The sequence below is a fragment of the Notolepis coatsorum genome (assembly GCF_963971535.1).
Source record: "Notolepis coatsorum genome assembly, chromosome: 7".
Lineage (NCBI taxonomy): Eukaryota > Metazoa > Chordata > Actinopteri > Aulopiformes > Paralepididae > Notolepis > Notolepis coatsorum.
The window spans coordinates 51,546,607-51,574,263 of NC_140171.1; the positions used below are offsets into that span (position 1 = coordinate 51,546,607).

The 27,657-nt window shown below is 42.1% G+C and overlaps 1 protein-coding gene across 1 annotated transcript in view; it reads left to right on the plus strand.

Annotated features, from left to right (window-relative positions):
• Nucleotides 1-536: 536 nt before the first annotated feature.
• Nucleotides 537-27,657, plus strand: part of LOC311231656 (neuronal acetylcholine receptor subunit alpha-7-like) — a gene marked incomplete at its 3' end in the record, with an annotated part of 481,793 nt that continues 454,672 nt past the window's right edge. Inside the window, exon 1 of the mRNA XM_084318284.1 lies at nucleotides 537-652. Coding sequence (XP_084174410.1) covers nucleotides 583-652 — 70 coding nt within the window. The 5' untranslated portion in view covers nucleotides 537-582. The remainder of the gene's footprint in view (nucleotides 653-27,657) is intronic.

Below are 27,657 nucleotides of genomic sequence, written 5' to 3' on the forward strand. Positions count from 1 at the left end.
GATGATGATGATGATGATGATGATGTTAGCTAACTGAGAAGGTTAGCCTACTTTTCCAAGTTGGTAAAATATAAGCCTACAGAGGCAACTTTAAGGAGCTGTGCATCAAGAGCTATATGGACAACCTGCATTGTGGTGCACATCCGTTGTCCTTATTTAAATAATAAGATCCCACTAAAATAAGAGAACGGGTGACAGAAAAGTGAGTAACAGCCTTCAACAACTTGTAAGGACGGAGGTGACATCGATATACTTGATGTACCTACGCGGACTCGCGGAGTCGAGGGGGGGAGAGAGAGAGAGAGAGAGAGAGAGAGAGAGAGAGAGAGAGAGAGAGAGAGAGAGAGAGAGAGAGAGAGAGAGAGAGAGAGAGAGAGAGAGAGAGAGAGAGAGAGAGAGAGAGAGAGAGAGAGACGGCGCGCCAGAAGTCCAGCCATCGACAAGGGATGATAGTTTTACGCAGCGCATCCTTCTCCGACGGAAGTTTGACATCTGCCGTCGGCGAGAGAGAGCGAGAGAGAGAGAGAGAGAGAGAGAGAGAGAGAGAGAGAGAGAGCGGGGAATTTCTGAGCCACTACTACGATGGAACCGTGGAAGTGTGTTGGGTCTGTATTCATTGGGATTTACCTGTGGATCACATTCTACTGCCAAGGTGAGTGGTAAATAATGGGGGGGGGTATCTCAGCATGTTTTAAACGTCTGTCGGATGATGAACAGAGAGAGAGCAGATGTTGAAGGCGCGGATAAAAAGCAAACGGAACAAGGTTCAACGCAGATGTTCGCCTTTGGGACAATTTTGGGATGTGATGATTCCATGAGTAAATACTTTAAAAGTGAAAAGATCCAACAGATCCTCACCTCGGGGGGCTTCTTTCAGTCCAGATTTAGGCTGGGAGCGAGAGGAGCATTAGCTGCGTGGCCACAGCACACTGAGATATATTTGTAGTCCTAATTTAACATCGGAAAACATCGGAAAGTGTATGTTTGTGTGTTTATTTTTTATTTGGGGGGGGGGGGGGGCAATGTTTGCGTTCCAGCGAGCGCGCGAGCCCTCTAAGGCTCCCCGGACCACTTTAATAGCCTATACACCAACATCTGGCCCGGTAAGGAAGGCGCCGAGGCGGTGACGCACCACCAAAACAGCGTTTTTACCAACGGAAAGGCTATCTGTAATCGGAGGTTTAATTAAATGCATGACAGCCGTGTTGGTATATGGAGAGAAACATGCGAGATGTCAAAACGCTTACGTTCTCTGACGTAAACGTTTACAGTTCTGATGTTACAGTAAATTTCGCAGAGTAAATTTGACTCAAACTGAGTACATTTTACTCAAACTCAGTTTGAGTCAAATTTACTCTGCGAAATTTACTGTGATGGATGTTTAATTCTGAATCGACGGTGCAATTAGTGCAGTTGCACGGGGCCACAGAAGCAATCAGAGGTCCATCTGGGCAGGAGAAATGATTACTCCAAATCAACAATCAATAAGATACTAATTGTTACCAAGAGACTATCTACCATGAAACTTCCATCCTGCAAACAACGAACCATCCTTTGATCAGCACCATGGACACAGCCAAAAAAAATATTAGGAACATCAAATCAAGACAAACACTAATGTAGCTTAAACATAGAACACAGAGCCAGTGAGAAAAGCACAGCAAGTCATTAAAGTCCAGCATGAAAGATGACGGCATCTGATCACACAATCACTTGCATTTATATAATTATCATTCATCAGCATTGGCACAGCGGCCAAATATAATCAGATTACAGTAGATGTGCATTTTCCGACATTGTCTATCAGAGCTATACCAGTTAAGCTACATTTCAATATTTAAATCCCTGGTCCTGCACTGCAGATCAAAGAGAAACATGTACTCTTCCATATGGGCCTTGTCACAATACTCCTGATTGATTGATTGATTGAAAACTTTAATTAACAGGTGCAGAATGGGTACAGTACAGTACAACTCAATACACACAATTGTTAAGGGGATGCAGACCAGAGAAAGACTTTCGTCTTGTTTTACATCAGGATCCCCCATTTATGACATACACAACAACAACATACAGATACAGATATAAAAATCTAATCTAATCATCTAATCTAATCTAATCATGACATTTATGACATACATGACATACAGATATGCAGTACTGTTACATTTGTGACATACAAAATATGCAAATATACAGTACTGTTAAATCTACTCCTGGCTGGCAGGAGAAGGGCGTCGCGGTTGGGCTGCTGCGTTTGTGGTGGTGGTGGGACGCTCGTAAGAAGCTGAGAGCGGGAGGCCAATGTGTGTTCTGTTTCAGTGGTGGGTAGAAAAGATGCATTTTTAATCAAATATGCAGTTTTGTAACATTTCAATAATGAGCAGCAAAAACACATCAATTAATGTGATTTAAAACCAAGTGCTCAACATAGGGAGGTAAGGTGGTAAGCATATCATTATAATAGTATCGACATTTATTGATGTTGTTGATTGGGTGATTTGGCGACTGATTGGAGTTTGTCTATTTGTCTATGATGCTTAAAGGGGGAAATTATAATTGATAATTCATGATAATTTATCCTTCCCCGATGGGCCCCTGATTGCTTCCGGACTCCACCGATTGCACCGCCATTGATGGCACTGGTCTGCTTTGTCATTGTCTGGAGTGTGTTTGATTGATTGATTAAAAACGTTATTAACAGATTGCAGAATGGGTACAATACAGTACGGCTCAGTGTAAATTCCAGCCTAAGTTCCAGCCAGCTTTTAGTCACACAGCCTTTTCTGTAAGAGCAGCACACACCTGGAACAGTCTGCCAACACGGCTCAGGGAGTATGAAAGATACATTTAATTTAAATCAAACTTAAAATCTTGGTTGAGAGATGGTCAAGTGTGAGACCATTTTCACTGAGGGGTTGTAATGTATTTTAAATGTATTTTAATGTATTGTAATGTATTTTATCAGCAGGCTTGTAACCTACTAATTATTGTACTGTGCTTTAATTATTGTAGTGCTCATGACACTTGCCCCAGAGACTACGGTTGAAAATTAGCCAACCTGGCTAAACTGGCATATTTACAGTAATGTTCCTTAATATGCACTATCTCTGTATTTTAAACCAATACATACAAATACAAGAGAAAGAGTGAGATAGAGAGTAAGTTATGATGCTGTGCATGCGTCCACCTCTCTCACCCTCTCATGACAGCTGTGATGGAAGGCTCCTTTGGTATGCTACTACTGGTATGTCTGAGGTTTGCCTTTTGACCTGCCCTCAATATATCTGTAGGCACAGCGTGAAAGGGACTCCGGGAGGAGGGAAGTTAGACTGCTTTGTTCATCAAGGTCATGCCTGATGGAGGAAATTAAATGCCTGTTTATGCAACTTCAGGAAGTGTCAATATGTTTTATTCCCCTGCTGCACCACTAATGTGCCTTGTATAGATTCCCTCTAGTAAATGTGAAGTGTATTTGACATGGACATGGATTATAAGACTTGTCTCCTGCATGTAGTATAAATTACACCCACATGCACACGCTTGTGAGTGGGTATTGCAATCACTCCTGTCCGTGAGTGTGTGTGTGTCTGTGTCTGTCTGTCTGTATGTTGCACAAATTCGCACAAATTCACTTCAAGGTCCTCGACCTGGCATATCGTGCAGCGAAGGGAATGGCTCCTGCCTACCTCCGGTCAATGGTCTCTCTAACTACACACCCTCAAGACCCCGCTGCTCTACATCTTCTGGCCGTCTCAGACCCACTCCTATCCGAGCTCCAGGAGGGTCATCAAAGAGAAACTGCCTATTCTCTGTCCTCACTCCACAATGGTGGAACGAACTTCCCACCACAGTTAGGACAGCCGAAACACGATACATGTTTCGCAGTCGACTAGAAACGCACGTCTTCAATCAATATCTGAAAAGAAAATATACATATTTATATATATTTAACCTGTTAAGCTGTAAGGTTGCGTTTCTTTATCATATATCGATCAATAGAGACCATTAGATCATCATTGGAAAGCCACACTCATTGGCTACAACCCTGTCCAAAGAATTTCAAGATCGCCAAATGATTGACGGAGCGAGAGCCCCGGGAGTCGGGGGTGGTAATGTGTACTTTGGCGCATGCCTCACATATTGGCAGACAAGGTGATAACTATAATCAATTTGACATGCATAACTCATGCTGATGAGTGTCTCTTATTTATGTTGATGCACAACTTTCCAAAAATGCCAAGGCCCATCAATGGAGCCATAACATAATATTTATTTCCGGATAATAACAAGCATATTTGATATAATATATACTGTATACAGTATATAAAATAAAAATCTCATTATCCATGCTTTCCCAAATATATATTCAGATTTGGGCTCATCCCTATACATATACATATACATATGAACAAGTTATATTTAAATTTTTCTTTTTCTATATATACTGTGTGTGTGTGTGTGTGTGTGTGTGTGTGTGTGTGTGTGTGTGTGTGTGTGTGTGTGTGTGTGTGTGTGTGTGTGTGTGTGTGTGTGTGTGTGTGTGTGTGTGTGTGTGTGTGAGGGTCCACAGGTGTTGTTGTGGAACTATCAGCTTTAAGTGTCTTTTGTTTTTCAGTGTTGTTCTGCAGTGAAATGTGAACATTAAGAACAACTTTCATTCAGGACACGAACCTACTGCAGAAATATGTATAATGGTGCTCCATTCAACAAATATGGACTCTGCCAAAAGGCAAAAACATGCCTTTGAAAATATTTGATTATGTGTAACTATCTGGCATCAGAGGTTTATGTGAAAACTGTGAAAGGGTGTTAACGTCAACCACTCTCATCTTCTCAAAGTTATTCACTACACTCCCGAGCATCGTCGTCTGTGACTGATGTGAAATGAATGTGAATTCAACAGATCACATAATTGTCTGCATATTACCTGTATATAAGAGGCAGCAGTGGGTTTGAGAGTGTTCCACACATGAACGGCATAGCCTCGGTGTCTGCGTGGCAACAATGGACTCTCCCATAAAACAAACCGTTTTATTTCTATTCCATTCAACTGAAGATATAATGATTGAAGACGTGTCTGTGTTTGCCCCCCGTGGGCCTTGGACTGGAACATATGAGGGGGCTGCTAATGCAATGAGAGAGAGATATGGGAGCCCTTTGCTGGAACTTGATTGGTGTCCTTTGGCTATGTTCAAGCTGTGACTGCACTCGAATGTTAAAAAGGACGGAATCAAGAATCAAGAATTAATCAAGGTTTATTTGTCACATACATACAAGGGCATACAGTGAAATGCGGGTGGTCAATCCAGTAACATCGGCCCTGTATATACAGTATACGGGCTGCTGAGTTTATCGATGTGTACGTCGTATGTCTGTAGGACACAGCACTGTGAAACTATGAGGAATGGAGGCAGAGAAATTGAGGGGGATAAGGAGCATGTGTAATACGATGAGGAGGTCCGGTTAGAAATGATGGAGAGAGAGAAGCAAAAGAGAAGAGGGTGGGCTTAGAAGTGATGGAGAGAGTGAGGTAAGTTTTGACTCAAGAGGCGAAATTAATGGCATATTGGATAATCACGCTGAATTATTGCCAGTACACACATTACAAAAACCTTTGTGAAACACTCATTTTCCGTGGGATTTTTATAAACATTGGACCTGTATGACTATAATGGCGCTTTTCCACTGCATAGTACCTACTCGACTCTACTCTACTCTACTCTACTCGCTTTAGGTACCTGCCCTGGTACCATGTTGCTTTTCCACTGCAGGTACTAAAATAAAGTACTCAGTTTGTCTCCGTGTGGGGAGGCGGGGCTGCTGGTGATCAGCATGAGAGCTCACCGAGTGAATCCACAGTCACTTGATCCTCAATAGGAAACCAACCTAGATTTACCCTGAAGGACTGGTTCTGGCCGAACTGTTCGTTATACAAGTATCACAGAGACATTTCAAATGTACTCACAGTTGCACGAGGGTTTCGGACAGAGATACGGGATGGTTTGAAAGCTCGGCGTTGCTAATAAACATTTTAAATATTTTTTATAAACTGCTCAAAACGGCATTATTTCCGGCCTTGGGTGCATGATGCGCATGCGCTGTGATCACACCAGGCAGCCAACGCCGGAAATAATGCAGTGTTGAGCAGTTTATAAAAAATATTTAAAATGTTTATTAGCAACGCCGAGCTTTCAAACCATCCCGTATCTCTGTCCGAAACCCTCGTGCAACTGTGAGTACCTTTGAAATGTCTCTGTGATACTTGTATAACGAACGGTTCGGCCAGAACCAGTCCATCATGGTAAATCTAGGTTGGTTTCCTATTAAGGAGCAAGTGACTGTGGATTCACTCGGTGCATCACAGTCACGAAAGGGGCTATGAGCTTGGCAAGCCAGAGTAAAACACAGTTTTCAATCAATAAATAACAACATTAACGAGACTCTCGTTGTGTCTATTCTGCTAACGCTAACGTTACCCCTCATTGTGTCTATTCTACAAGCGTTAACGTCAGCTAGGCTGTCTATATATGCTAACGTTAACGTTAGCATTAGGCTAACAACAACGCTGTAACGTTACCAGTCGCGTCTATTTGCTAACGTTAGCATTAGGTAATAACCGGTTTAAAATGGATGGTGATTACCTCACGTTGTGTCTATTCTACTAGCATTAACGTTACTCATACAAACAATCAATAGTGAGTTATATTGATCCCGCTATGTACGATAGCCATGCTAAAACGCTAGCACAACATTAGAACATTCCTTCCACCGTTGTGGAGCTTAAGCCTTAACAAGTCAGCGATCTTTTTGCGAGACTAAACTCTCCGCTCGGTGGCAAATTGTGTTGATGTCGGTTTTGTTTAATCAATAAATGAGGCAGAATACACAGTGACTGTATCGTTTGTTTATTGAACTTGTGCCTGCTGCAACCATAATGAAATCCTATGCGAGACATTAAAGATGGCGGCTTTCTGTTTTCGTTCAGACCAGTTCAGACTCTCCAACTAGTGACGCGTCTCTCTTCTGACCAATCAGTGGTCTGCAGTGTTTCACGTGACTTTTATAGTACCAGTTCTACCCGCTTGGCTCGCGCTTGGAACCAGACTCGAGCAGGGACTAAAAAAGTACCGAAAAAGTACCTGGTACCAGCCTGGTACCAGGTACTTTGGTAATGGAAAACCGAAAATACCGAGTAGAGTAGAGTAGAGTAGAGTAGAGTAGGTACCATGCAGTGGAAAAGCGCCATAAGACTTCAGGCTATGGAACCATTATGTTTTCCAGCTCCTACCTCTCAGCTGGAACTTAAAAACAGGGATCTGGCAACCACTAAACAGAAATGTGAGTACACAAAACTTTTACTTCAGTGTGTTCAAACCTCTGTTACTCTATTTCCATTAGCACTCAAAGTGATTTTTCTTTATTGTGTAAGAAACTTCGGAATGTTACCTTTCAAAAGAGAAAAGGTCCTTTGCGCTATATTATTCCGAAAATTGCTGCACTTTGTTAAGAATTGCATTGATCTGACTGTTGGTCTGTGTAGTAGCTAATAAACTACCTTTTAGCTAACTTGCTACCTATGTATAATGTATATTAATTGATTAACTCGTATACAGGGACCAAAACTAGAGAGCGCCACCCGCCATTTGCGCTCAGTTTTTACGTTTGGCGCCTCCCACTGAGAGGTCTGACCGCCGTGTGGCGGGCAATCAAATAGTCATGTGAAAACCGAAAATCATGATCCAATTCTTTAGCGGAGTTCTCACTCGCTGTCTCAGCACAGACATGCAGCGCACCGCGCGCTGCTGCTGCTGCTGCTCCTACCCCCTCCCCACCTGTTTCTGTATGCCTGCATGTAAACAGAGGCTATTGCCTCCGAGTCACCGTGACGTTAGTCTAGTCAGTGTGGGACCTTCGTGAGATAACGTTAGCTACCGTTACAAAATTACCCAGTCAACTATTCACTTAGTTTAATACATGAGGTATTGTGTAACGTTATCCAGCCGGCTAGCTACTGATAGCTCCAGACATCAAAAATCCTCCAGCAATAGTCCAGTGCATAATACCTCCGTTGGCTAGGTAGCTCACTAGTCACTACGAAATGTCGCAGTAAACTAAATAGTTCACTGAGGCGTTGTCCCAACGCCATCCAGCAGTAGCTACAGATAGCTCCTGGCATCAATGTCCTACAACAACAACATGCATATTCGAGTCCCTGGCTTACATCGCATGAGTGAGGGCTGCTGAATAGGGTCCAGCTGTAGCTCAGGAGAATCCTTTTGCATGCTGAATGTAGCGTTTAGGGTCCAGCTGCAGCGCCTTGCTGGAGCTGGAGGCCACTCGAGTATACACACAGACAGTGGAGCTGTTTGCAAACAGCGAGGTGGCGATGTCTCCCAGATAACACAATCACAAGTATGATTATATAATATATATATTTTATTAAAAAAAAATGTTTTATATAAAATAATAATAAAAAAAATGTTTATCAAAAAAAAGTTGCCAGGTAAGAAATATGCTTGGCGGGTAGATTCTTCCCATCTACCCGCCACTGGCCGGTGAGTCAAAAAGTTAATTTCGCTCCCTGCTCGTATACCAAAATCCATTTGAATTGAAAAAATTTACTTTTCGCATATGCGTTTAAAATGTGATTCATTTTGATTAATTAACTATAACGTCTCAAATGTATTCGATACATTGGCCTATACAGGCATTTGGTTCCTAATTTCTCACAGGGGGGCCTACCGCATCCTAGCATCACGCCACATGACATTATGTCACATTATCCAGAGAGCAGTACTGGTGGCAGTCTCAGAATCCATGTTTTCACCTTTTCTTTTCCACTTCTTATCACAGTTGCAGTGAACCAATGTGATGTTTTTATTTTATTATGATTTATATATATTTTTTTTTAACTACCCTGTAGCATTTTTGGATCCTAGTGAACGAAAAGTGTACCACAAATACAATTTATTATTATTATTATTCATTATTATTATGTCTCTACAGCTAACATGCCAAGTATAGAGTCTCAGAATTTTACCAACCGACAACTTGACAGCCACAGAAAACACCCTTGAAATCGCCATGTGAGTTAAAGTGAGAGGTCAGAATTCAGAGGGAGAGAGGGGGCAGCGAAACATGCCAGGAAGAGACGGAGGGGTTTTGTTTATGTTAAAGGAACACGGCAACATTATGGGAAATGCGCTTACCATGTTCTCCAGAGTCAGACAATAATAATAATAATAATAACTTTATTTGTATAGCACTTTTCATACAGAAATTGCAGTTCAGAGTGCTTCACAACAGTAAAAATACAGGCATAAGCGAGCATAAAAAAGATAGAGAGGTAGTAAGGTAAGGTCAGTGTTTCCCCTAGGATTTCTTTTCAGGGGGGGTGGTAGGCCCCCAAAACTACTAGTGTTTTCGCGGGGCACGCGTGTCACGGATACGTGGTGTCAACAGTGTCATCATAGACGCGTGCAGTAAGGCGGTTGTTAGTATCGGTGCATTTCTCTACACTGAGCTGAAATGAAACGATTGCACATAAATTAGGTAAATAAATATTAACAATATTTATTTACAACACATACATTTACTTATTTACAATTATACATACAGTAGTGACAACACACATATGAACTATTTACAATACAGGGAGGCACATACAACACTCATAACTATTTACAACCAGTGTCAGAGCGAGCGCACTCAAGTTGTTCGGAAATTCTGAGGGCTCAGAGTGCACACTGGACGCTCTGACCAAAGAGTCAGTTTATCAGAGTGGAGCAGATTTTCAGAGTGAATTTATTACTTACTTACTTACTTAAACCTTTTTGCTCTTTGGAGAGCATAGGTCATTCATGAAATCTCTCCAGCTGGTTCGGTGTTGGGCGATTTTCTCTGCTTCCTTCCATGATGTTCTTTCTTCCTTGAGATCCGCCTCGACAGACCTTCTCCAGCTGTTTCTGGATCTTCCTGGCTTTCTCTTCCCCTGTGGGTTCCAGGTTAAGGCCTGCCTGGTTGTGTTGGATGATGGTTTTCTCAGGGTGTGTCCAATCCAGCCCCATTTCCTGCGTTTGATTAGGGTTTCAAGTGGTTCTTGTTGAGTGGTTTGCCAGAGCTGTTCGTTTGTGATGGTGTTTGGCCAGTAGATTCCCAGGATGTGTTGTAAACATCTGTTTATGAAGGTTTGAAGTTTGTTTGAGGTTGCTTTTGTGGTTCTCCATGTTTCTGCTCCGTATAATAGAACTGATTTGACATTGGTGTTGAAGATGCAGAGTTTGGTCTTTGTGGAGATGTGGTTTGAATTCCATGTTTGCTTCAGTATTAAAAATGCTGTTCTTGCCTTCCCTATTCTTGCTTTGATGTCTTTGTTGCTGCCTCCGTCCTTTCCCACGATGCTTCCCAGGTATGTGAAGGTGTCCACCTCGTCCAGTGCTTCTCCGTCCAGTTGTACGGCCTCTTCTAAATTGTGGTTCATCTTCATCTCCTTTGTTTTTGCTTTATTGATGTGTAGTCCTGTGGTAGCTGCAATTGTGAAAAGTTTTGTGAGTTTGGTCTGCATTTGTGTTTGTGTGTGTGAGAGGAGGACTATGTCATCGGCAAAGTCCAAATCCTCTAATTGAGACCACATTGTCCACTGAATGTCCAGATTTTGTTCGGATGTGGTTTGTTTCATGATCCAGTCAACTTCCAGAAGAAAGAGGAAAGGGGACAGTAGGCAGCCCTGTCTGACTCCTGTCTCTACTGTAAAGCTGTCTGTGAGCTGGCCGTTGTGTATTACTCTGCAGGATGATTGTAGGTACAGCTGTTGGATGATGGTTATGAACTTCGTTGGGATACCGTAATGTGCCATGAGTTTCCATATATAGTAGTGTCTCTGTCTAGACTGTCGAATGCTTTGTGGAAGTCGATGAATGTGAGGTGGAGAGATGTGTTCCATTCCAGGGTCTGTTCTATGATAATGCGGAGGGTGGCAATCAGGGGAGGAAACTAACTTTTTGGCTTACCAGCCAACTGGCGGGTATCTGATTTTTTTTACCAGCCAAATAGATTTTTTACCAGACAAAAAAAATCGCTAAATGGGATAATTACTTCTTTGTACGTCTTCGTCTAAATTGATTTTCAATCATAGTAAATTAATCACACTGTCTCTACTCTTCAAAATATTACATCATTAAATCACATATTAACATGAAAGAGGGAACTATTCTGGACTGGGTTGGGCTGAACTGGGCAGTGAAAGATGCTGGGTTGGGCTGGTCTAGGTTATACTGAATGATGAATTGAAAATGGGGGACCCTGATGTAAACAAGACGAAAGTCTTTCTCTGGTCTGCATCCCCTTAACAATTGCATGTATTGAGCCGTACTGTACTGTACCCATTCTGCAATCTGTTAAATAAAGTTTTCATTCATCACAGCTCAACTACTAGGAATGTGTGTCTGACTCTTAAGTGCAGGAAATATTCATCAGAAAGGGGGGACATGATGGAGGGAATGGAAAGAGCAGGTTTGACAGGAGCAGGGTTGAAGGGATTGATTGATTGAAAAGTGTATTAACAGATTGCAGAATGGGTACAGTACAGTTCAATACATACAATTGTTAAGGGGATGCAGACCAGAGAAAGACTTTCGTCTTGTTTACATCAGGGTCCCCCATTTTCAATTCATCATAACATATTGGAGTGTGGAGGAAGTGGATAAGGCATTAAGCAAACAGGACTGAAATGGGGGACCCTGATGTAAACAAGACTAAAGTCCTTCTCTGGTCTGCATCGCCTTAACAATTGTGTGTATTGAGCTGTACTGTATTGTACCCATTCTGCAAATAAAGTTTTCAATCAATACTGGGTTGGGCAGTGAAAGAACCAAGCATTTCACTGTAATGTAATAGCTAAATAAAACAACTTGAACTTGACTTGTTACATTTGCACTCTGGTTGTATGCCAAATGTATTCTGGTTGTACTGTACTTGTGCTGTAAGATGACAATACATTGGAACCGAATCGACAACGCTAGGGGTTCAGCGGGTGTATTCTGAATGCCAAATATGACAACATCACCGTTGTGAAGGGCATATGGGCGAGTGGTGATATGCTGGGAAACCCGGTAATAATAAAATGTCACTCGGCTGCATTTAAGCAAAGCCGCTCAGTATAGTCCACTATGTTGAATGCGCGTTATGGTAGCTTGTTACATGCTAGGTAGCTAGCCGGCTAATGTTGTTGACTTGTCATTCTCATCCGACTCGAAGGAGACGCGTCGCATGCTGTTGTTCGCCCCCATGTCAGACCGCACCGATATCCGAAAGCGACGACTCTACATGCAATTATTTTCATCCACTCATGTGTTTTTGTAAGTTTGTCTACGTTGTCAAGCCGGCTGCCGGTGGCAGGAGTTTGTAGGTCTGCGCGCAGTCAGTGGTCTGTCCACTTCCCCTAGATGGGCGGCATCTTCTAGAAAACGAGTGTTCATTGGAGGAGCTTAGAGCGCATCTGTACAACGATGATGTTCATTGGTTATGGTCTGATTATTATGTGGCGCAAATGGGAGGAATCAAGGGGGGAGTCAGAGTTCGGTTTGTGTCAGTGAGCGAATCAGCAGATTGCAGAATGATTTTTTTGTTTTGTTTTGTAATTACTAGTACTCGCCAGACTGGCGAGTGCTCTTCATGAATTACTCGCCAAACGTAAAAAATACTCGCAATTGGCGAGTAAAGTGGCCTAATTTCCTCCCCTGGTGGCAATGTGATCTGTACATGATCTGTCCTGTCGGAAACCTGCCTGTTCTTCTCGGAATTTTTTGTCCACTTCTTTGGACAGTCTTTCCAGGATGATCCAGAGTGAATTTATTAACTCACCTTAACTAGGGCCCTATGAAATCCGTTTTTATCTTTTTCCTGTTTTCGGATATGAATTTTCATGTTTTCGGATTTCTTTGTTTTTAATTTTCCCGCTTTCGGATTTCTCTGATTTTATATTTTTTCCTTTGGATTTAACAAAAAAAAAACTATACAAAATTAGGTTTTTAACTAACTTTAATAACAGTACATCTGCAAACAGTGCCAGTGTAGTTCAATGTTCAGTGCCAGTTAGGTTATGAGGTTTATTTTTTTCAATTCAGTTCAGTTTAATGCAGTTCAACTGCCAGCGCAATAACTAAATAATAATTAAATAGTTAAATAATACAAAATAATAATTTGTTTAAAAGAAATCAGAAAAAAAACTGTAAAATGTAATTGATTTCAAAGAGATGTCCTTTAAAGGTTCATGCTTCTCCCCATCTCTGGCTGACATAACGATTGTGATACATGATGGATAGGCCTTTGTGTTTTCCTCAGTGAGAGATTCTCTTTTGTCGGTCAGCAGCGTTTTGTATTTTCTGAAGCTTCTCTCTGTATAATTATTTTTTAAGTTTAAATCATATCAACATTATCTGGCCATCCTCAATACATAGCAAATTGTAACGTCCCCAGGGCTGGCCATGAGAGGAACAGTGAACATTTCCTCCCTCCTGACAGTGGTCTCCTACCTCCCTCTAGTGGTCAGATGGGCCAGATGAGGCAAGCCACCATTTTGTGTGTCTTTAGAATAGTTGATTTAATTGCTTCATGTTTGTTGTCCTGGGCTTTTCATTTCCTTGTTTAATGGTCATCCCCTTGTCTGGTTGTTGTTTGTGATATTGCCTTTGTTGTTGTTGTGTATTGATTTTGTCTAGTTGGTGTTTAATTGTTTCTGTGTTTTTGGACTGGCCTTGCCAGGTGTTCTCAATTATAATTAGCTTAGTATTTAAGTATGTCTTCTTCCTCTGTTCTGTGTGGCGACATACCTCCAGTTTCCCCCCGGTCCTGTCCACGTCATGTTGCACTGTGTTTTCATTCTGAGTAAGTGTTAGTGTTTTTTTGTTGCTGTTATTTTCCGTATTCTCAAGTTCTGTTTCACTAGTACCAGCACTGCTGCACCGTTTATGTTCTTTTGTTATTTGTAGTTTAGCCTTGCTCTCTCGGTTCTAAAATAAATAGAACACCACTTCTTGTGAAGAGCAACCACTGTCTCCGTTCTGTCACTCTGTAGTTCTGGGGTTCCTCCATCCTTCTGCATATTGGGTTCTGTTCTCCCCCCTAATCCTAACAGTAAATACTATCAAACTTGTCAAAGACCAGAGTTACACACCCCCCCCCCCCCCCCCCCCACCCACACACACACACACACACACACACACAGACAGACACACACACACACACACACACACACACACACACACACACACACACACACACACACACACACACACACACACACACACACACACACACACACACACACACACACACACACACACAGACACACACAGACAGAAAGGGAGAAGCACTTATACGAACTATCCAGTTATATCAACTTATATCAACTATCCAGTTCATTTTTATAGTGTACTTGAAGGAGAGAGAGAGAGACTGAGACGTGTTACGCGCGACGCTAGTCAGTCTCGGAATGGATTTGGTAGTTTTTTTTCTGCATCTCCACCGTGCCGCACCACCGTTTTAAAGTCTTAGTGAAGATTGATTTATATGAAAACCGATGTATAATTTAGCTAGCTCGCCAACGTTACTGTGATTAAAGCAAACTTTAATAAAAAAGTAAAATTTAAAAAAATTAAAAAAGAATAAAAAATTTGAATACATTTTTTTTTATTATACTTTTTTCTGGAGGGGGGGGGGGGGGGGGGCGTCCCGTAAGGCAATGGTAGGGGGAAAAAACTCACAGTTTGTTACAGTGTTGTGATGGGGAGAGGTGAGTAGAACCCAAGGACAGAGGTGAGTATAGTGACGGAGTAAGGACAATAATGCTTTACTTGCAATCCAATAACAAAGGAACGTTACATGGTAATAAACAAAAACGAACTTCAACACGAAACCAAAACCTCAGCAAAGCTTGAAAACGGGGCTAGAAATACAGAACAAGACTCACGAGGAAATATATGAAACACTGGGCAAATCCGCGAATGGCAGGAATAGCAAACAGGACACGGGAGCTTTACGGGCGACAGGCAAGGTACATGGGGTAACACGGGAAACTGGATACAGAGCACATGGAACAGGATTCAGGAAACAAGGAACGGGATTCAGGATACGAGCAACAATGACGCCACGGGGAAGACACAGGACAGGCAGGTATAAATACAGACACTGATTACAAGGGGCAACAGCTGGGGAGGTAAAGACTAAAACACGACATGACTAAATAACAACAGAAACAGACTGGGGAGGACACTACTAGACTAGGCAGGGGAACATTACAGATAGCAGGAACACAGGAAATTATATTAAGACAGGGAGCAGAGTAAAGTAAAGACAGACAGGCAAATCAGACATGACAGGTAACACAAGAGTACAGGCAAAAGGCCACAGGGTGGCAGCAGAAGACAACTGTTCATGAGTTCAGTTCAGGACCAGATGGAGAAGCAGGACCGGGTGCAGGGGCAGGACCAGAAGTGGGGCCGGGACCAGACGTAAAAGCAGACGCGGACGTAGAGACGGGACCAGGCGAGGAGCCGAGACCAGACGTAGAAGCCGACCCGGACGTAGAGGCGGAACCAGACATGGGGCCGGGACCAGACGTAGAAGCAGACTCGGATGCGGAGGCAGGACCAGACGTGGGACCGGGACCAGACGTAGAGCCGGGGCCAGACGTAGAAGTGGACCCCGACGTGGAGGCAGTACCAGACGGACCGGGACCAGGTGTTGAAGCAGACCCAGACGTGGAGGCAGGACCAGACGTGGGACCGGGACCAGGCGTAGAAGCAGACCTGGGCATAGCAGCTGGACCAGGTGTAGAGGCTGGGCCGGGCGTAGAAGCTGGACCAGGCACGGAGGCCGGACTGGGTGTAGAACCGAACTCGGGCGTAGGAGCCGGAACCAGGCGTAGAGGCCGGACCGGGCATAGAGGCAGGGCCGGGCATAGGAGCCGGACCGGGTGTAGAAGCAGAACCGGGAGCAGGTGACTCACCGGGGACAGGAGCAGAAGCATGACCCAGACCAGAAGTCAGCCAGAGCCGCACAAGCGGGGGCTAAGCTAGCAGTAAGGGCTGTGCTAGCTTCCTGGGTTGTGCTGGCTGCAGGGGACAAGCTAGCTGAAGGAGCAGTCTTAGCTGCGGGGGACAAGGTGACCACACATAGTGTGACCCTGGTTACAGGGGCTAAGCTAGCCTTAGGAGTCCTGCGGGCTACAGAGGCACCGCTAGCTGCCGGGGCTACGCTAGCAGGGGGTTCCTTTCTAGCGGTAGGGGCTAAGCTACGTGCAGGAGCTCTACTCGCTGCAGGGACTCTGCTAGCAGTGGCGGATGTGCTAGCTAGTTTAAAAATAGGCTAAAAATTATTAAATAGAATGGACAGTAAAAAGTGTGATAAAATAGTTCGGTAGCTTTAGTGATTTTAGATTACAGGGACTCTAACCAGGGGCGGGGCTAGGGGGTGGCTACTTGGGCTCAAGCCCCGAATGTTTTCTGAAAAGCCCCGAATCTATTAAAATTTTTTTTTTGACAATTCATCATTGTTACATGAAAATATGTTTGCACCAGATTTAGCAGAAGCTAATTTCCATCTCAAGTTTCAAGTTCAAGTTTCAAGTTTCTTTAATAGTTGTCATACAGAAGTACAGAATACTTTTGTACAAAATGCTTCTTACTGTTGCGCTCCAGAGACTGTGCAAGACAAGATAAGTATGAAATAAAAACATAGTAAAATTAGAAGTAAAAAAATGAGGTCACAGTGTTCAGTTTAGACATATGTACAATGTTCGATGCAGAATAGACGTAGTTACCATACAATATACAATACTGTGCAGTGTACTAATATATAATACTATATAGTGCAAGGCAGAAATGGTCTATCCAGCTGCTAACTGTATTTGAGTGAGTTAAGTTGACAAAAACTTAATTCTTCCACCTTAGAAACATAGCTAAAGTACGGCCATTTATAAATCAAAAGGACGCTGAAAACCAGATCCATGCCTTTATCTCAAGCCAACTCGACTACTGTAATGCACTCCTTACCGGCCTCCCGAAAAAATACGATGATAACTATTTTATTGCAATGCACTATTGCATTATTTTATTCTATTTTACTAACTATTTTATTGCACTGCACTATTTTACTTTGTATCAGTGAATCATAGACACCTGGCCATAAGAGCATTCGGAGCATCTCTGCTCTCCCACTATTGAACTTGGGGGAGCAAAGGTATGCTCTTGCTCCACCACTTTTTGATCATATGAAAAATATGATATATCCCCCCCCAATATATAAATCTAACCATAACAACGTTATGGTTAACTGAGTTTTATAGTGAAAAGAGCAGCTTTATTGGTCAAGATTGAAGGCTCTATATTGCAGGAAATTGCACGTACAGGTTCATTAAATTAAAAAAAAAATCTGCCGTGGAGGGGGTCTTGCCTTGACCCCCTCCAAACCACCCCTTGCCTGCCAAAAAAAAAAAAAAAAAGCGGGCACCTATCTGGGCTAAGCCCCGGATCTCCTATAATCCTAAATCCGCTCCTGACTCTAACACGTACGTGGTAGCTTTAGTGATTTTAGATCACAGGGACTCTAACCCATAGCTTTAATGATTTTAGATCACAGGGACTCTAACCCGTAGTGATAGCTTTAGGAAAACAGTAATTGACTAATATGGATGTCCAGCCTCGGATATATAAAATAAAAGAGAAAGAAAAACATAAAAACATGGGGAATAAAACAGAGAAATAGTGCAATGTCAATCACAGAGAAATAGTGCAGTATAATAGCGTAAAGTCAGTCCTAAACAACAGAGAATCGCTCTTAAAATTACAGTGCATAGCAAGGTAAGGTAAATCACAGTTTTTCACATTAGGATCAGTAATACAAATACAATAGAATAGATGGAGTAAAAAAAGTGCGGTTTGATTCAGTTTAAAGATAGGCTAAAAATAATAAAATAGAACGGACAGTAAAAAGTGTGATAATAATAGTTTAACAAAAAATATAATTTAGTTATTTTAGATCACAGGGACTCTACACGAAGATAGATACCAATTTCCTCTCTGTGTGTTTAGTAGAAAGCTATCCGGCTGCAAGCTAGCCTACCTTAGCACAAAGGAATGGCAGTAGATATGGACCACTAGCCTAGCTGTTGGCCAAAAACAGCTCTCCCTGAGTTTAAGTGTCAGTTTCAGTTCAAACTTTATTTGAACAGGGACAGCACACATTAATGAACATAAAGTAAATGTTTGAGACAGTGTTAGCCAAAGCAAATGTCCAACTGTTGTCCCTGGGCCTGGTGTTAAAAAGCAGCTAAAAAAGCATAACATTATGACATACAGGTAATTAACACATCATGCAAAATATTTACAATATCAGACACGTACAGACAATGTACAAACGAACAATAATTCTACATATTAGGTACAGGCAAGCATATGGTATATGATGCAAACACCCTGACATCTTTTAAATCAGCCCTCAAAACCCACCTTTTCAATCTTGCTTTTGACCTCTAATTCTGTCGGTTTTATTTTATTTTGTCATGTATTATTTTTGTTCTGTTTTGTTCTGTTTTTTTTGTTTTGCCATAGTTTGTCTCTCCTGCCCATGTGAAGCATCTTTGAGCACCTGGAAAAGCGCTATATAAAATAGATGTATTATTATTATTATTATTATTATTATTATTATTATTATTATTATTATTATTATTATTATTATTATTATTATTATTATTATTATTATTATTATTATTATTATTATTATTATTATTATTATTATTATTATTATTATTATTATTATTATTATTATATGGGGTTAGAGTTCTGCAGGGCTGTTGTGTTCACATGTGTAGTTATTTCTTAACCATGTTTTGAAAGTGTGTTTGATTGATCTGTGTGTTTCTATATTGCGAATGTAACTTGGAATGGAGTTGGAATGGAGTTCCGTCTGCCATGGCCTCAAGATCAATGTTCTGTTTAGTGGCTTGCTGGGATCTGGGGAGTGGCTCATGGGAATGATGGCTGACACCTGGATTTGTGTCTACTCATCTATATACAGGTTTGGTTGAATTTTGGGTTGGTAATCTTTGCTTTACACCCATACATGTTCACACATCCACTGTTATGGGTGCTCAAGAGAACGCAGAACACAAGGCACAGGAGAATGGAGACGTTTTGAGTAGGCATGTGAGGTCAGAGACAACAGGTAGGCTGGCAGCAACAAGTAGACATGTGAGGTCAGAGACAACAGGCAGGCAAGCAACAAGTAGGCATGTGAGGTCAGAGACAACAGGTAGGCAGGAAACAAGTAGGCAGGTGAGGTCAGAGACAACAGGTAGGCAGGCAACAAGTAGGCAGGTGAGGTCAGAGACAACAGGCAATAAGTGACAATAAGTTTAGTTAGGGTTAGATTATTTATTTATTTATTATTATATATATATTTTCTTTTTCATTTCAGATAATGGTTGAAGAAGTGCGTCTTTAGTCGACGGCGAAAGATTGGACAGGTTTCAGCTGTCCTAACTGTGGTGGGCAGTTTGTTCCACCATTGTGGGGCAAGGACTGAGAATAGGCGGCTTCTCCTTGATGACCCTCCCAGAGCTCGGATAGGAGTGGGTCTGAGATGGCCAGAAGATGCAGAGCGTAGGGGTCTTGAGGGTGTGTAGTTAGAGACCATTGACCGGAGGTAGGCGGGAGCGGTTCCCTTTGCCACACAGTATGCCAGGTCGAGGGCCTTGAAGCGGATTCGTGCGGCAATGGGGAGCGAGCAGTGATGGGCAAGCTACTTGGAAAATGTAGTAAGCTACACTACCAGTTACTCTCGATTAAATATAGCTCAACTACAACGGAAGCTATCCCCAGATAAATGTAGCAAGCTACACTACAAGCAACATGGCAAAAATAGCTAGCTACATCGGCACTACTTTTTTTTTATTCTTTTTTTATCAACTTCATGATCAAGTTTCCACCAAACAAATAGGCAGGCAAAAAATGCTCAGTTTGATTGTTTATTAAACAAACTGAAATTGGAAACAAGCCCTCTGTCTGGCTTTTTGTGTCATCCTTTTAACATGTACTTGTATTAACACTTTGAGTGCCAGCAGGGGGCGCCAGAAATAGCACTTGAGTGCCAGCGCTGTAGTCAATGGGAGGGCGAGCACATTTGCGAACGCATAAACTATATCTTAAATTATGCCTATGTGTCTAATACGCCTGTCGTTTATCAATGACTTGTTTGCAGTCAACATTGTCAAAACGGATAGTTTTTTAATCGTTACATTTCCGTTTTATACCATTTTGAAAAACGCTAGTTTTTTTAAACGTCCAGAAAAAAAATTATTCTGCAGGAATCGCGCTTTACTGGAATACACAAAACACGTTGTAATTTTTCGGCCTATTTATGAATAGTTTTCAAATAAACGCTAGATTATCGATAGTATATGTGTACTTATGCACGCTAGAAAAATCGATTATCTTATTTCCTGATCAGCACACACACACTCACAGCCACACACACACATATGGGACACGCTGAGATATAGGTGAAAAGAGCTCTGATTATCCCAAGACTGGTAAAATAGATTCCTTACCTCAGATCAGATGTTCTCCAAAAAGATTATTCCAATTCCTGATCGCCATTCCAAATATCGATCGCGTTTATTGATCCAACGCTGGGTACTGGATGGGATTGTCTCCGGTTACATGCCTGACAAGTAAAATGTGGATTCCAGACTCTTTTTTTCCCATCCATTTCATTCAGTCCAATCCAATGGGTGCAATACCATCCGGAGAGACGATAGGGGGCAGTATTTTCCCTGTTCGAGCTCAGATAGATCCCCACTGGTAACTTGAGGCTAGATTGATGACATTGATGACATTTATGGAAATCGATAATAAAAAAAATAACGATTAAATAATAAAAAAAAAAATTGGCCTGCAACAGGGCAGTTTTAAAACCAGAGACAGTGGACAGACTTGTCTTTCTTGCCTGCAACTTAAAGTAATGGCTTTGCTTGTCCAAATGACAATACTGACCAAATTGAGATTTATTTTTCTCTCTTTATTTTGTTTGCTTTCTAATTTAAAATACAGTTTGAAACCGTCTGTACACAGTAGGCTATGTGTGCTAGCAGAGCTAGACTCCAGTCACGAGTCACGGTGCACATGTGCGGTGGTTTGTACACCAAAAAAGCGCCAAAAGATCGAAAATAAACTAGCAGAGCCAGAACTGTTCAACTCCCCTGGAGCCACAGCCAGCAGAGAAGCCGGTTTACTTTCGTTTTTAAACCAGCTGCAGCCTGAGAACTGGAGTGTGAGGGGATGTAACACTAAAGATGGCGGCAACGACAAAGAATTGCTGCAAAATAAACATACATCTGTTGTTTAAAAAAAAATAAATTGTTTTACTTATAACAATTTAGATAATTATCGATATCGAGAAATATGATAACATTATCATATCGTTATCGCGATATGATTTTTTGCCATATCGCCCAGCCCTACCTAAACACATATGTTTTAGGCCTTTTTTTCAGTTAAAATCATAAATTTGTCCAGATACGGCCATTATTGACTTCCTGGACGTCAACTTCATCAATGCCATCACTAGTGGACTGGCCATAGGGAGTACCGGGAGTTTTACCGGTGGCCTGGCAGACTGGCAAAGGCTTTTTTATAACTTTCTTTTTATTGTTTTTCACAATAAGCAAACGATCACAAACAACAAGACATAACAAAAACACAATCCCGGGCTGCATTATTAGTGTCACTTTATAAAAATATACTTTTCAAGTTCAAGTTTCAAGTTTCAAGTTTCTTTAATATTTGTCATACAGAAGTACAGAATACTTTTATACAAAATGCTTCTTACTGTTACGCTCCAGAGACTGTGCAAGACAAGATAAGTATGAAATAAAATAACATAGTAAAATTAGAAGTAAAAAAAAAAATGAGGTCACAGTGTTCAGTTTAGACATATGTACAATGTTTGATGCAGAATAGACGTAGTTACCATACAATATACAATACTGTGCAGTGTACTAATATACAATACTATATAGTGCAAGGCAGAAATGGGACGAGGTGCAATTTAGGTACAATTCACAGTAGGTGTACGAGTTGTAGTGCAAATCCTTTATCAATAAATATAAAGTGTAAAGTGTGTTTGTGTGATCTAAAGTGTGGAGAGTGGGTGCTGCAGTGTGTTGTTTGTTTGAGTGAGTGTGTGCGTGTGGGTGTGTGTGCTGTGTGCATTTGATGGTTGTTGCATAGTGTTTATTGTTCGTTTAGCAGCCTGATGGCCTGGGGATAGAAGCTTCTTCTGAGTCTTTCTGTGCTCGCCTTAAGACTCCGGTATCGCTTGCCTGACCGCAGCAGTTCAAAGAGGCAGTTGTTCGGGTGGCTCGAGTCCTTAATAATTCTCTTAGCCTTCCCCTTGCACCGCTTGTTGTAAATGTTCTGGAGGGTGGGAAGCCCCCCTCCAATTGTGCGTTCGGCTGAACGTGTCACTCTTTGTAGTCTGCTACGGTCTTGTGCAGTGCTATTCCCAAACCAGGAGGTGATGTTGCCGGTCAGGATGCTCTCTATTGTACATGAGTAGAAGTTCCTAAGGATCTTCTGACTGACTTGGAACTTCCTTAGGCGCCTGAGGAAGTAGAGGTGTTGTCGTGCCTTCTTCACAACACTGTCAATGTGTGTGGTCCATGTCAAGTCCTCGGATATGTGGGCTCCGAGGTACTTGAAACTGTTCACTCTCTCAACCGGTGCCCCGTCGATGCTGAGGGGGCTGTAGTCCTTTCACATGCTGAGTTCTCAATTCTCTTACTTTCCCTATAGGTATGGTGAATATTCTTTACAACTATACATCATCCACTGGTTGTCGTCATTAACATATAAAAGTCCCATTTTTCCCAGTACTTCAAACCTTTCTCTTCCTGTAATCTGAGAATAAAAGTAAGTCTTTCCATTGTGTATATTTCGCCTATAATGGCCAACCATTTTCTTTTGTTGGAGGTTCTTGTTGATACCAGAGACGCGTGATCGCTTTCTTACTTGCTGCTAAAAATATTTTCATCAAATATCTGTCTCCTCCTACCCAGTGGCGTCGCGTGGGTAAAATAACAGGGGAAGCCAAAAAAAATTTATTAAAAAAAATTTATTAAATATTTGTATTAATCTTTTTTTTTTTTTTTTTTTTAAGTCAAGCAGTCACCATGTACACTACAGTATGGCTCGGCGGCCAGTCAAACTTTCTTTTTATTTATTTAACAGATTGCAGAATGGGTACAATACAGTACGGCTCAATACACACAATTGTATAAGGGGATGCAGACCAGAGAAAGACGTTTGTCTTGTTTACATCAGGGTCATTAACCCTTTAATCGCCGTTGACGCTTTTCAGGGTCATTCCCCGCCATGCTTATTCTGCCGATGACGCTGTACAGCGTCATTGATATCAATATTTCAAAAATCTGTGATCGAAATCATATTTCTCCCCCGGAGACATTATATGTACTGGTGAGCCCCTGTCAACTCTCTAACGGTTCAAGAGCGCCATCTGGTGGCCGATCGGCAGATCGCCCAGGACATAAACAGGGAAGTGGACGCTGGTGCTCATTTCAATTTGGTCCGATCACTCGCTATAGGTCCCGGGACTCGAGCTCGACACAATGGATATCGATCCGTTGCCAATAACTCGATAAACAACATGATTTGGACGTATATACTATTATACAACCTGGAAATGGATCGGGTATTTCTATATCCCATAATAGAAAAAATTCTGTTCCACGCTCATCTCCCAACGGCGCGAGGAAGCTACGGTGAGTTTCAGCGTTATTTTGTAATGTCTTCTATACTAACTGCTCCAATGATCATATCACCCACACTAGATGAATGATATAACGTTGCCCACGGAATTATAAACGACGCCCCGCCCATCCGGTCATCATCAGATCATACGTAGATCATTCTAGAAGTACATCCATTTGAAATTTTTTATCTCGCGCCGATTGCTATCAAACTGTATACAATCATCAATATAATGCATTTGGAGCTATAAATCACGTTCTGGAGAAAGCTGCAGAAAACGATAAAAACATACTTAGACCGTATTTTAGTATGAATATGTGAATGAAAAAGTATAACGTTGCTACACCCTGAACAATAGATATAGGACTTTGAATGGGCCATGGTAATGTCAATTTAGCAATACAATTTAAAAAGTTATAGCCCTGCAAAGAAGGGGAACTTCTCCATGTTAAATATGGCTGGCGAGGGATGGTAAATTATGAATTTAACCCCGGCGATCAAAGGGTTAATACTGCTGGAGCATTGGTTCATTTTTGGTCAGATTTTTCCTTGCGCGATTTCGCGCGCCGCGTGGGAGCAAATTCGAGACACATATTCGGTTGCAAAAAGGTGTCCCACGGTCTCCTCTATGGCCGTGAATATCTTCACGCGGATCGGAATCACGGAGCGCCCGTGGGACACTTTTCCGTTTCGGCGAGTTTATTCCATGCTTTCGGCTTTCCTTTTCTAAGCATTTTCGGGGCTACATGTGAATGAGTAAAAGTTGCGGGACGTCCAGATGTTTCCACGATAGAAAGCTCGCGTGGATCCCATAATAGGCTCACTTAATACAGCGTTTTTAAAATCATGCGACATTTTCAGGGTCGCGAGCCGACCTTTTCCCCTCGTTTTCGATGATGGAAGTGATTTAGGAAAAGCTTCGGCACGCCAAGAGGTACCTGTGGATTTAATCTTGCGAGGATCGGGGCAATATCCGGCCCGTGGGAGCAGTCACGGGTTAATACAATTTTCAGAGTGCAGAGGGGAGGTGTGCAGAGGGGATGCCAGACTAATTATTCTGCTCAAAGCCCTGTTTTAAACTTTTAAGGTGTGGCAGTCAGCTCGAATCTGATTGGCTAGTATCGGTTTTGGACTCTACATACATGAATCACATGGTTGAGGCTGGAGAAAGACACCTACCCCCTGCCTCTCCTCTATCTGCAGTGAGCATAGTGAGTCTGACAGTGTGTTAGAGAGAGTGAGAAGGAGAAGAGGGAGACATTAAAAAAAATAAAAATAAAATTATAACACAGATGAAAAAGAATGTAAACTATTGTAGGAGCCAAATCCTATGATGATAAATTGTAACTTTATTGCCCCCTTAGAAATGTAGTTTATTATGGTATTCGTGCTTTTATTTGTTTATTAATATTTGTCAATGAATTCCAAGATGGAGACTTACCTGGTCAACTCCCCTTTTTTCCCACGCTCCCCCTAACCACTCATATAACATGGCAGGTAATTTAGAGTTCACGCAGGCCCAGGTGGAGCGGTACCATATCGTTTTTGACCGCACTCAATTCACATTTGATTGACAGTTTAAGTTCATGTACATAACCCTTTTTGTTTGTTTTATAGTGGTAGGCAGCTATTGGGGCTGTTGTGACTCGCTTCCCAATAAATCCCGTTTGTTTTGAAAGTACATTGGACCAGCGTCATCTTTTCTTTTTGGATTGCAATTCGGAGCGTGTCGGACTAACAACGCATTACCTGGAGCCTCAAGGCAACTGCGGTTCGTATGATTGCCTTTATATTGTCAAAAACTACCGCTGACAAAGCCGACGGACAACTTCTAAGCGCAACAAGGAAGGAGGTAAAGTAAAGAGTGGATGTTCGTTCTGGATCAAAGACGTTGCGTCTGAGTGGAGTGGATGTGATGAACATAAACGGCGCGGCCGTCTTTATTGTTTGAAGGTGTCTTGTGCTGGTGAAGAGGAAAATATAATACGGACTCTGTCTCTGTGGTTGACAGCGATACGGACTCTGTCTCTGTGTGGCTGACAGCGGGTCGGTGTGTGCGTTTGAGAGTGGATGACGTCACGCGCAGCATTTGCCAAGTGCGCTGTTTCCCACGCCCTAGCTGCTTCATTCATAAAACACTGTTCTGTTTTAAATGCATACAACGCCGCTGCTCATCTGCATTAAGAGGTTTTCGTTAGCTGCCCACATTATGGCGGAACTGGAGAGTGGTATTTTTGAGGATCCTTTACAAAAATTTAAAGGATCAAGAAGTGCAAAATTGGGTGCACTTACTAAAAAAAGGAATGAAATCACTGAACTTATGGGAAATCATGGAAATGTGGAATTGGTTCACACAAAAATGACAGATTTCTCCAAGTTGTGTGGCGAGTTACATGAACTCAATACAGCTGTAAAGGGTTTGCTAACCAAAATATCCATAGAGGAAACAAGGGAGGACCAAGCAGAATGGTACGAGCCTAAAGCAGCATCACTGCAGGCATTTGCTGCCCATGTTCAAACGTGGACTGAAGCGGCACAACCACAGATTGAATATGACAAAGGTGAAGAAGAGGTCCACCCAAAGGACAGCGTTTCAAACACCTCTTCAAGGCGTTCAAGGAGGTCATCAAAAGGTAGTAGGCACTCTGATTACTCCTCTACATCCTCAACCCGACTCAAACTACAAGCTGAGAAGGCAGTTTTACTGATCAAAGCAGAAGCATTAATAAAGAAACAAGCACTGGACAAGGAGGAGGCTGAACTAAAGGAGAGGAGCGACAAGGAGGATGCTGAACTAAAGGGGAGGAGCCGTAAGGAGGAGGCTGAACTAAAGGAGAGGAGCGACAAGGAGGAGGCTGAACTAAAGGGGAGGAGCCGTAAGGAGGAGGCTGAACTAAAGGCCAAAAGGGAGCAGTTGGAACTGCAAACTGAAATACAAGCCACCAGTGCTAAACTGAATGTTTTTACAGAATATGAGAACAATGAATGAATATTTCGATGAAAGGGAAAGGTCTAAGGAAGCCTCACAAAAGGTTATTCGAGAGGCAATGACGCCCACCTCCACTGATGTCATCACAACATTACCCATCACAAATTCAGATGTGTATGATGTGGAATTCCAGCCTCTTACTCCATCTGCTCAGCTTGCACAGTTGAACAGACACAGCAGCCTGTTACCAGAAAGTGTTCAAACTGTATATCACCCTGTTTACCCAAGACCAAGCAACATAGGAGGGGAGCCTGTTGTAAGACGAAAGGAAACGTCACAACAGCCCCAAATTGGAATGTCTGCTTTAAAGGGGAACTATTTTACTATTTCTTTCACTATTTGGGCACTTTTACACAATTCCTGTGAGTCTATGGAACACCTCTGTAATATATATATTTTTTTTATTCATTGTTTTGTATTTCTAATCAAGTCCTCAAAAACAGCATTTTTCTACCTCAAGATCTCGAGCTGTTTTGAGCCTGGGCTCCTAAACCACGCCGCAGCGTGATGTTCGCCTGAACATTAACATGCAGCGGTGACTATATGACATCACATATAGGCACATTTTCAAACGATTCAGTTCAGTGAGGGTGAATATTGTGAGAGGAGAATTGGAAGAATGCGCCAATATGAGAATTTTGAGACATAGATCATATTAATATAAGTTCACATAGCTAGGAAACAATGCTAAACACTCAAAAAGGCCATTTATAAGATAGTTCCCCTTTAAGGGTCAGCCATGGAGGATCTGCGAAACAGCATGAAAATGGAGCTGTCAGACATGATGGTGCTGTCACTCTAGAAGGATACAGGGAAACACCCGACATGGGCGGGATCGTC